Source organism: Melospiza melodia, chromosome 16, assembly GCF_035770615.1.
Source record: "Melospiza melodia melodia isolate bMelMel2 chromosome 16, bMelMel2.pri, whole genome shotgun sequence".
Classification (NCBI taxonomy): Eukaryota; Metazoa; Chordata; class Aves; order Passeriformes; family Passerellidae; genus Melospiza; species Melospiza melodia.
Window position 1 is genome coordinate 1,946,065 of NC_086209.1, and position 10,687 is coordinate 1,956,751.

General features: G+C 51.9%; 2 protein-coding genes across 2 annotated transcripts; one reads left to right on the top strand and one right to left on the bottom strand.

Annotated features, from left to right (window-relative positions):
* The first annotated feature begins 773 nt into the window (after window positions 1-773).
* LOC134425879 (cis-aconitate decarboxylase-like) lies at window positions 774-5,285 on the top strand. Its single transcript, XM_063170897.1, has 5 exons — window positions 774-846; window positions 1,923-2,110; window positions 2,805-2,897; window positions 3,380-3,585; window positions 4,367-5,285. Exons 1-5 carry the CDS (start codon window positions 774-776, stop codon window positions 5,283-5,285), a joined length of 1,479 nt encoding a protein of 492 aa, XP_063026967.1.
* Window positions 5,286-7,787: 2,502 nt separating this feature from the next.
* GLOD5 (glyoxalase domain containing 5) lies at window positions 7,788-9,950 on the bottom strand. The gene is made up of 3 exons (XM_063170920.1): window positions 9,723-9,950; window positions 9,069-9,224; window positions 7,788-8,883 (listed from the first exon to the last, which is right to left on the bottom strand). Exons 1-3 carry the CDS (start codon window positions 9,861-9,863, stop codon window positions 8,731-8,733), a joined length of 450 nt encoding a protein of 149 aa, XP_063026990.1. The 5' UTR covers window positions 9,864-9,950; the 3' UTR covers window positions 7,788-8,730.
* Between the last annotated feature and the right edge of the window lie 737 nt (window positions 9,951-10,687).

Sequence of the window (10,687 nt, forward strand, 5' to 3'; positions counted from 1 at the left end):
TTCTGCGGCTCCAGTACTGCCCACCTTTGATAAATTAACCACAACTTGGCCATGTAGACACTTGGTCTATTTTATCTCTTAACTTGATCTAAGATTGGCTATCAGTTAATAACTGATCTTAAAATATGTTTTTGATCTATTATGTTTATTAACTTCTTTCTAAAATTTTCTTGGTTTAGTATAAGTTTATTATAAGTTTATTAACTTTTTTTAAAAGGGGCTCTTGGTTAATTGTAAGTTTTATTCTAGGTTTATTAACTCATTTAAAAATATATTCTTAGTCTATTGTCTCAATTTATTTTAAAATGAGTTATTAATACAATAAATGCAAGGAATGTTGCTTAATGAAACCTGAGGACAAAAGAAATAATAATCCACAGAGATTTATTTGATCTTGTATCAAATTTAATTTTTTTATGAAGTCCTGCCATACCAGAAGGAAAATCCCCGAGTCATGGAGTGCTTTTTGCTGAAGGGTTAAAACACCCCGCTGCCTGCTGAGGTGACAAAGAGCATTTGATGCCGGGGAGGAACCAATCCAGCTTTTCTGGGTGCTGAGTGATGGGAGCAGATTTTCCTGCGGCCTCTCCAAGCCCTGACATCACCGCTCCCGGTTCGGGAGGGTGCGGGGGGACCCGGGGATGCTCCGGGGGGACCCGGGCTGGGCTGGATCCGGGGTGCTGAGTGCCGGGATTCCTGCAGGAACGCCGGGATTCCTATAGGAACGCGGTGCCGGGAGGGGGATGTTCTTTCTCCCGGTGAGTCAGGCGGTGATGGCATTCCCAGCTGTGTTTACAGGAGCCGCAGACTGGGCTCGAGGTGAGCCCGAGCATGAGCCAGCGCTCCGTGAGTCACTGATGTGACATTTCGGGATGGATCCAAACAAGCGATATTGGGGAATGGTCATTTCATTATTTGCCATGTTTGCTGCTCCAAAACCAAAGCCTCCTGCGTACCTGACGATCTGGATGAGCTTGGTTTTTTTTCTCACCTGTGATTCAGTAAATTTAGGCATTAATTCACCTTTTATCTCCATCAATGTGTGCGCCCCCTCATCCACCCATGAGTAAATTTATGGATTTGCCATCCTGCAAATGTTGTCCAGGTGGAATTTTATTTTTCCTGGTCTCCTGTGCACTCTCAAATTAACAGTATAAATTGTAATGGGCCATATCAATTTTAATTCTATGAGTTATAAATATAATTATATTAATAATATTCTGTATTCTTATTATAGAATTATGACTATTTTTATAAATTATAAATTAATATTTAAATTATTAATATATATAAACAATATAAAATAATGAGATATATATATATAATCTGAACAAGGCAATTGGTCACTGAAATTAAAATAGACACAATAGACACAAACGGGGTATTTTCCATAGACTTTTAACTTACTTTTAATGATTAGCATCCTTTGGAGTACATAGGGCTTAAGAGCTTTGGTGCCTGAGTCGAGACACTTCTGTGTCTTTTAGGATTAAACACCTGGATAAATCCAGGCTTTGGGTCTAGTCCTGCTTTCCAAAAAATTATGGAAGCGTTGGATTGCTGTGGTACATTTGTGTTAGGCTTTCCTCTGGATAAAGCGATCATTTGTGTTGATCCCTCCCAAAAAATGGTTGCTGAAACCCCAAGGTGAGGAGATGGGGCTGAGCTCTGAAGTTTCTTCACCTGAACCTTCTGGAAGCCACCCCATCTGTGGAATATGAAATGTTATGTATAGAACCCATGGAATCAGAGAATACCCCAAGTGAGAAGGGAGCCATGGGGATGATGAATTCCAGCTCCCTGCCCTTGCAGGCTCCCCAGATTGACCCACCTGCCTTGGGCAGGTGCAGCTCCCTGGCCTGGTGACACCAGTGCAGGGCTCACGGCTGTCCTTGTCCCCTCCCGGTGTCGTGGCACTGCAGTGGCGGCCAGGAGCGCTCCCGAGGACACGGTGACCAGCAGCTTCGCCTCGTTCATCCGCGCGGCGCGGCCCGAGCACCTGTCCCCGACCGTGCGGCAGCGGAGCAAGAGGATGATCCTGGACAGCATCGGCGTGGGGCTCGTGGGCAGCACCACACGCGTCTTCGACATCGCCCTGCGCTACTGCCGGGTAGGGACAGCCCTGCAAATGCCACTGCCAATCCCACCGCCACTGCCAATCCCACCGCCACTGCCACTGCCAATCCCACTGCCACTGCCTCTGCCATTGCCAGTGCCACTGCCACTGCCACCACCCTCACCACCACCACTGCCGCCTCTGGGGCTGATCCCGGTGGCTGCTCTGGCCAGCACCATCCCCACTCCCTCTGATGCCTTGTGAAGGCTGCCCTAGAACAGAGATTAGATGGAGCTAAAGAATAAAGTAGGAATTTATTAAAAGGCCTCAATGGATCCACCTTGGGCAGCACAAGAGCCCAGCCAGGGCTGCACACAAGTGAACACAAAATGGTCACAAAAATCCCAACCAGTCACAGGGGTCCCACACCTCTCTAAGCCTTGGTCCACCAGCACACTGGAGTCAATTGCCCAACTACAGCCCCAGCCTATGAAGTCCCACCTTTCCTGCTTTTCTCTCTTCAGTCTACCATTGTCCATGCTCTTGGGCCTGAAATTTGGATCATTTGTCCTTAGACCCCAGCTAGAGCAGGAATTGTTTTGTCTCCCTGCTCTGTGCACAGAGCTCACCATCCCCTAGTATGAAGCCCAGACCCGCACACAAAAGCAGCACAGAATCTGAAAAATATAAAAGCTAAAACCAGAGGCATCACCTCCAGGGCTCTCCTGACATTCCCTCCTTCCCACAGGAGCTGTACTCCTCCGTGGCCGTGAGCTCAGTCTATGGAAAGCCGGGAGTGAAGCTGTCCCCGACGCTGGCTGCCTTCACCAACGGTGTGGCGGTGAGGCTGGATCTTCCCAGGGGATCTGTGCTCCTGGATTTTCCAAGGGGGATCTGTGCTCCTGACTTTTCCAAGGGGGGTTTGTGTTCCTGGATCTTCCAAGGGGAATTTGTGCTCCTGGATCTTCCAAGGGGGATTTGTGCACCTGGCTTTTCCAAGGGAGATTTGTGTTCCAGGCCCTTCCAGGGGAATCTGTGCTCCCAGCCCTTCCTGGGGAATCTGTTCTCCTGTTTTTTCCAGGGGGAATCTGTGTTCCTGGCTCTCCCAGGGGAATCTGTGGTGCCAGGAATTAGCATTCCAGGAAACAGAGTGGTCACTGATGGGGGACAAAAGCTGGGAATCTCCTGGCTCATAGAGGAGCTGAACAACCCCATGGGGACACTGAGTGGAGGCTTTGGCAGAATTTCCTCAGGAATATCAACAGGGAGCCCTCATTCCCTCAGCATCCAGCCAGCACATTCCCATCTCTGTTTCTCTGGCAGACTCATTCCATGGATTTTGACGACACCTGGCACCCTGCCACTCACCCCTCCGGGGCCATCCTGCCGGCTCTCCTGGCAGCTTCCCAGATGCTCCCTCCCAACACCAAACCCAATGGCCTGGATTTCCTGCTGGCCTTCAACGTAGGCCTGGAAGTGCAAGGGAGGCTCATGCACTTCTCCACTGAGGCTCATGACATTCCCAAAAGGTAAAGCTCCTGTTCTTTGCCAAGGATGAAGAGGGTCGGTAAGTCTGGGTTTTAAAATGTTCATTTAGGTTAAGCCAAGTTTAAGTCCAGTTTGATATTGCTTTACCCCAGGGTAAAGACTTACTGAGGGCCAAATGCCAGAGGTGATTGCACCATGCACTTACTTGGTGATTTCTAGGGATTTTGCCTCAAAAATAACCCTCAGGAGGACTCACAGGGAGTCTGCAGTGCCATCATCTGACTCAGCCAGGGCAGGATCCCAGAACCAAGCAGTTTGGTGGTGGGTACAGCCCCATGGCAAACTTCTGTTTCCAGCAGTGCCCTGGTGTGATCCAAGCAATGGAATCAACCAGGAACTGTTCCCTTGGGTGTAGTTGAGGCTGAATTATTTATCTGAGGGATAGAAAGTTTGGCTGTGTGGACACAAACCATGGCACCTCCTGGGGAAAGTTCAAATTGCTCTTTGGAGATGCTGAGCTCACCCTGGTGTTTCTGAGGAGGTTTCAAGGAGAAACTCCATTTTTAGACTAAATTTATGTCCGTTAACTCTAAATTTCGAGTTAAACTAAAATACAGTAAAACTCTGATTTTAAAGATAATTTATTAGCTAAAATTTATGGTTAAATTCTGAGTCAGGTGAATCCCACCCACACCAAAGCCATGAGGGAGTTCTGCTGGCTGATGGGCTGCTCACTTCCCATTAATTTTTCTGTGGGAAGGCTCCTGTGGTGTTCCCTGTGCCAGGCAGCCAGGGCTGCTCATTCCTGCCGTCCCCCTGCAGGTTCCACCCTCCCTCGGTGGTGGGCACGCTGGGCAGTGCCGCGGCCACGGCCAAGCTGCTGTCCCTGAGCTCGGCGCAGTGCTGCCACGCGCTGGGCATCGCCGCCTCACTGGCCGGGGCGCCCATGGCCAACGCCGCCACCCAGGCCAAGCCTCTGCACGTGGGCAACGCCACCCGCCTGGGCCTGGAGGCTGCTCTGCTGGCGGGCCGAGGCATGGAGGCCAACCCCCTGATCCTGGATGACATCCCAGGCTGCTCGGGCTTCAGCGCCTTCTACAGCGTCTACCAGCCCAAGCCGCTGTCCGCGCCCGGCGAGCACCACGAGTTCCTGCTGGAGAAGCAGGACATTGCCTTCAAGAGATTCCCAGCCCACCTGGGCATGCACTGGGTGGTGGATGCTGCCTTGTCCGTCCGGAACCTCTTCATCAACTACGCGGGCTCCTTCTCGCCGTCCCTGATCCGCACCATTATGCTGAAGATCCCGGTGTCCAAGTACATCAACCGGCCTTTCCCCAGCTCGGAGCACCAGGCCAGGCACTCCTTCCAGTTCAATGCCTGTGCTGCCCTGCTGGACGGTGAGGTGGGCCTGGGCTCCTTCTCGGAGAGCAGCATCCACCGTCAGGAGCTCAGGGAGCTGCTGGACAAGGTGGTGGTGGAGCACCCTGAAGACAACGTGGCCAACTTTGACAAGATGTACGGAGAGGTGGCCCTGCTCCTGCACAGCGGGGACGTCCTGACGGGCAAATGTGACACTTTCTATGGGCACTGGAGGAAGCCCCTGAGCAAAGAGTCGCTCCTGAAGAAGTTTCGATCCAATGCCTCCCATGTGCTTCCAGAAGAAAAAATAGAAGCCATCATCACTCTGGTGGACAACCTGGAGAACCTGTCAGACAGCTCCCAGCTGGCCTGCAGCCTGTGAGGGGACAGCATGGGGGCTTGGTGGGGGGCTTGTCCTGGTGAAGCTGCAATTCCTTTCTTCATTGGTGCTTTCCTACTGATTCCCAAGGACAGGCAAGTTCCCACCCCTTCTACTAGATAATTCCAAAGGAACCCATGAGGCAGGAGGTGTCTGGGTTAACACATGGAGTAAACTTCAACTCCTCGTTGGTGCTGGCTGAGGAGCTGAAAGGCCACCATAAGTATAAAAATATTCCCATGGAAATCTCTGAGAATCCTGGGGTATCATCCAGTTCTCCAGAAGGAATGGTGCCTGTGCATTTCTTACAGCTGGATTCCAAACTTTTCCTGTGCAGAATGCCTGACTGCCCAGGCTGGGAAGAGGAGGAAGTTCAGCTGCAGAGCCCCTGTGCTTTTCTCAATGCTCCACTGGGCACTTTTGGGATCAGGGTCAGGCAGTCCCACAGGCACAGGAGAAATCCATCCTTGCTGCAAACAGCCCTGCCTGCAGAACTCTCCAGCAGAGCAGGATTCTTTTCCTTCCCAGTGAAAGGCTCCCATTTCTCCAGCCCATGGGCAATGTTTGCCACTTCTCTGTGTACAAAGGATGGTTTGAGGACCATTGAGACCTGGGTGTCTTTTCTGAAGGGGAGAGAGGTGAGGAGTCCTACATCAGTTCTACACCCTGAGGGTGATCCCTGCCCATCCCAGGGCTGTCCCACACCATCCCTCCTGGCTTTCCCAGGCTTTCCCAGGCACCTGTTCTGAGCTGGCCCACCAGGTGGCCCATGGGCTTCTCTGGGAAGTGACTTGGGCACATACACTGTGACTCCCATTGGGAAACTCCCATTTCCCTCCTGTGAGAGGAGGGGAAGCTCCTTGAGATTTGGCTCTTAACTCATCTTTCCATGAAAATGGATGAAATCTGGAATCTGTGCTCCTAAACAGAAAGCCCTGAAAGGCTCCTTACCCCACGCCCTCCCTGAGTAGAGAGATGGAGAACTCAACACTTCTCCACATTAAACACTGGGATTGCTGATCCAAAGAGCTCCTTTCCAATGTGATTGTGATAAAATTGTGGAATCTACTGTGGGAATCAGTATTCAAGAGGGATGAGCTGGGAGCAGACAAGAAGGAAGATTATTTTCTCTTGCTGGTCGTGGTTTGTGCAGGGAATGAACCATCCAGAAGAAAACTGTTTTCCCACCTCTGTTCACCCACTCTCTCCCACTGTCCAATATTCACAATGAATCTTGCTGAATAAAGAATGGAATTAAATTTTCTCCATAAAGATCTAATGCTGTGTTGTGTAAACCATCAGTTTTATTTGGAAGACTCACAATACAGAGGCTTTTCCAATAGATGGAGAGCCCAGCAGAGGTTGGGACAGGGACAACTGCAATGCTGGCCTGTGGCCAGTGATTCCTCCAGGGAAAAACCTTGAGCCCCACAGGTTCTTTCTCCCAGAGATAACCACAACCATCAGCCAGCAAAGCCTCTGGTGCTCCAACACCATCACTCCAAGAGAAGTTCCTCCATCAGCAGCACGTTCCAAATACTTGATAAATTTCCATTACAAGTTTTGAGTTTCCCATGGTTTGGGTCAGGTGTGAGATGCCCAAAAGTGTCATTCCATGTTTCACCCTGCGGTGAACGGGAAAGCCCCGAAACCAGGCAGGTCCTCCAGGCCTTAAAGGGATTGATGTGTGGGACAGAACCAAGATGGGCTCTAGTGGGGGGAACAAAATTCTCTCCCATGGGCTTTGACCGTCTCCCATGGGTTTTGATTCATCCCATGGGCTTTGACTCTCTCCCATGGGCTTTGACTCCCTCCAATAGGCTTTGACTCCCTCCAATAGGTTTTGACCCTCTTCCATGGTCTTTGACCCTCTCCCATGGGCTTTGACTCGCTCCCATGGGCTTTGACCCCCTCCCATGAGCTTGGATCCCCTCCCATGGGCTTTCATCCTCTCCCATGGCCTTCCACCCTCTCCTGCGGGAACCAACCCTGTTCCATGGGGATTAACCCCTTCCCATGGCTTTGACCCTGTCCTGCGGAGATTAACCCTCTCCCATGGGCTTTGACCTCTCCTGTAGGGATTGACCTTTTTCCGTGGGAATCAATCCTGTCCCATGGGTACCGACCCTCTCCCGTGGGCTCTGACCCTTTCCCGTGGGCAGGACGCCCCGAGGGGTCCCTCCGTACCCGGACAGGCCGGGGCACATCAGCACCCTGGAGAGCACCGCCGGATGCTCCGCGGGCGCCGGGGGCCTCCGCTCCCGGGAATCCTTCCCTGGGATCCTTCCCTGGGATCCCTTCCCAGATCTCCATCCGAGGAGATGCCCGTGGCTTTCTCTCATGGCATTCCTGTCTTTACTTCCCACAAAGGACCCAATGGAAACCAGCTCATCCCTGCCGATCATCCAAAGCACTGAATATTTTGTCACCTTGCCCTTTTTCGCTCCATGAAGAATTTTGGATTTCCCACGAAATTCCAGCAAAGGAAAAATGAGTACGATTCAGAGATTGTTTCAATTTTATAGAGGATTTGCACTGTAGAGGTCAGAAGAGTCCTCGCTCCTTTCCAGCGTTGTTCCCGTGAGGATATCGATGCTACCTCAGTGTGGCCAGCCTCGGAACTGCTCTGCTTGAGAATCCCCAGGTCCTTCATTGTTTTATACTTTTTAGATAACTTTGAAATGGCTTTTTAAATAACTAAAGGAAGAAGAAAACTCAGGACAGTCCCACCAGTAACTAGGAGCCATCAGAGTCAGACTCCTCTGCGTCAGACCATCCTCAATCTCTGCATAAATCCAGGTGAACTCCTGGACTTCTGACACTTTGCCCTTCATGTAGGCTCCTCATCCCTGCTTTTTCCATTTCTGAGTGACAGAAACCCCACAATTATTGATACAGAACTGAGGATGAAACTTGGATCTTCAGTTTCAGGAGTGTTTGAGTGTCACACCAAGGCCAAATTCCCAAACCCCAGGAGAGGAATGTGTTTGGACAGCCACAGCTGGATTTAAACCTCTGGCATGGTGGGAGAGCCACCAGCACCAGGCAGCATGAGACAAGAAGCAGGAGGATGAGAGGAAGGGAGACAGAAATTTCCAACTGTGGAAAAGTGACTCTGGAGAGGACAGGAGTGACAGGTGGGCAGTGTAGCAAAAGGGAAAGCAGGAATTAGGGAAGATGTCCCAGCAATTGCAGTGCAGCAGCAGCAGGACAGATCTTCCCAGAAGGCCATGAAATCTCCATGATGGAGATGTGTAAAAGCAGGATTCACACCCAGAGCAGGGCAGAGCAGAGCAGAGCAGGCTGCCTTGGGAAATCTCCCAACATCCTTGCAGCCCTACTTTGTGCCTACGATTTGAGGGTTGTCCCAGGTTTACACAATTAAAGCTTGGACTTTTAACTGGGCCAGGCAAACGCTGCTGGGACCCAGGCAGAGCATGGGCCGTGGTCAGGGCTGCCCCTCAGTGCCTGCAGCCACATCCGTGCAGTACCTGGAAACCTCAACCAGGTTCTCGTCGGGGTCTCGGAAGTAGATGGAGGTTATTGGACCCACAGCACCAGTTCTGGCCACGGGACCTTCTTCAATGGCCACCCCACAGGCCTGGAGGATGCAGGAGAGCAGGGGTTTGATGGTCACATCATCACTGTGCCCTCCTCCCCCAGCCTTGACAACATGAACTGTTGGATGAGTCAACCCCCAACATTCCCAGAAAAGGGTCACTTAGAGGCCCTGGATTTGTGTCTCCTGGGTGACACTGCCCTGGGGACACTCTGGGCCTGCCTCACCTGCAGATGGTCCAGCAGCCGCTCCAGGGGCTCTGCTGTGATCAGGCAGAAATCCGCAGAGCCGGGCACGGGACGCCGAGCCTTGGGCTCAAACTCCTGCCCAGCCTGGTGCAGGTTGAACTTCTGCTGGCCAAAGCGCAAAGCTTTGCGATTGCCCTGCTCCCAGAGGAAAAGGCAGAGTCAGGGAGACCTCCTGGGCTGGATTCCTTCAGCATCCATTGTGAAACCCTGACCTGAGTTAGCAGGACCCCACCAGGCCTCCCACCATTGCACCCTTTGTGAAAGCAATACAATTAATGCCCAAGATGTGTGTCTAGACACTGAACAGAGTATTTGCCACTGCGAAGTTCATCCAGTCACTGACCAGAAAACTGTGCTCGTATATACTGGAAAAGGGGGTGTGTGCCTGACAACTGCCTGTGCTGCTGTAAAAATTGATAGCAATGATGTTATTTTGTCTAGTAGAAATAATTCTAATTTTTGTATTTGTAATTTTGTTAACATTATCGAGTGTGACTTTTCGTACTTGGCCCCATTGACATCCCACCAGTTGATAAAACCAATTATACAATATATATCACGTACCCCTACACCCTCAGCACCCATTTCACCCTGGGGGCCTGGTGGGGTCCTGCTAACTCAGGTCAGGGTTACCTTGAAAGTCACCACCTCCATGCCCAGGACTTTGGAATAAAAGGCCACAGTGTCCTCGATGCTCTTCACAGTCAGCACAAGGTGGTCCAGGCGCTGGATGAAACACGAGGGTGGGCTTGTGCCCCCTTCCTTCCAAGCCATGCTCTCAGGGCTGGGAATTGGCACGGGAAACCAGAGAATATGGAAGATAGGAGCACCCAGCAGTGCAGGGAAATGGAAAATGGTCCAGGGAGCTGAGGGCTGAGAGGGATGGCCCAGGTTCTCCTCTGTCCTGCAGGTGGCAGAAGTACAGAAGCAATAAATCCTCCTCCCTGCAAGAGCCTCGGACTCTGGTCTGCATCTGGTGGCACCCGAGGCTCAGAGCCCCTGGCTGGGCCGGGTGTGGGGACCAGCAGGGTGACATCGCTGAGGGCTGATGTCACCGAGACGCCAAGCTCCAACACACAAACCTCGTGTGCACCGAGGATGGGACCGTGTGTGTGATCCTTCCTCCAGCCCCCTCTGGGGTCCTCCCAGGTGTGGACACTCATCCAGGTGGAGCCAAGCCAGACACTGGAGACAAACTGGGGCCTGGCACAGCTGCAGGAAACATCTGGGAACGCTTCTTGTCCTTTGTCTTTGAGCTGCCAGATGTCACCACCAGGCAGAGGGTGAGGCCAGGGGCTCAGGGTGACACAGCACCAGAGTGTGGGGACTCACCAGACTGGGGTCACAGGTTCCTGGGGCTTAGGTTGGGTTCAGACCCTCTGGAACTGCCCTTGGCTTTTAGGGGCATGGGTTAGGGTGTTGGCAGGCCAGGGGGAATGGCTGGACTCAATGAGCTCAGAGGGCTCTTCCAGCCTGAATGATTCCATGATTCTGCATGGGAAGTGGTTGGTGAGGGGAGATCCCCCAGCCCCACTGCCACGGGAGCAGGGTCAGTGTAAAGCCCGGTGCAGTTTCACTGGGATTTCAGAGGACCCTGT

What these genes read in the sequence shown, in the direction of transcription:
- LOC134425879 (XM_063170897.1), top strand. Translation starts at nt 774, where the DNA reads ATGGCATTCCCAGCTGTGTTTACAGGAGCCGCAGACTGGGCTCGAGGT. An exon ending in CGAGCATGAGCCAGCGCTCC is followed by an intron (nt 847 to 1,922) that starts GTGAGTCACTGA and finishes GTGGCACTGCAG; the next exon opens with TGGCGGCCAGGAGCGCTCCC. An exon ending in TCGCCCTGCGCTACTGCCGG is followed by an intron (nt 2,111 to 2,804) that starts GTAGGGACAGCC and finishes TCCTTCCCACAG; the next exon opens with GAGCTGTACTCCTCCGTGGC.
- GLOD5 (XM_063170920.1), bottom strand. Translation starts at nt 9,863, where the DNA reads ATGGCTTGGAAGGAAGGGGGCACAAGCCCACCCTCGTGTTTCATCCAG. An exon ending in TGGAGGTGGTGACTTTCAAG is followed by an intron (nt 9,225 to 9,722) that starts GTAACCCTGACC and finishes CTCTGGGAGCAG; the next exon opens with GGCAATCGCAAAGCTTTGCG. An exon ending in GGCTGCTGGACCATCTGCAG is followed by an intron (nt 8,884 to 9,068) that starts GTGAGGCAGGCC and finishes TGCATCCTCCAG; the next exon opens with GCCTGTGGGGTGGCCATTGA.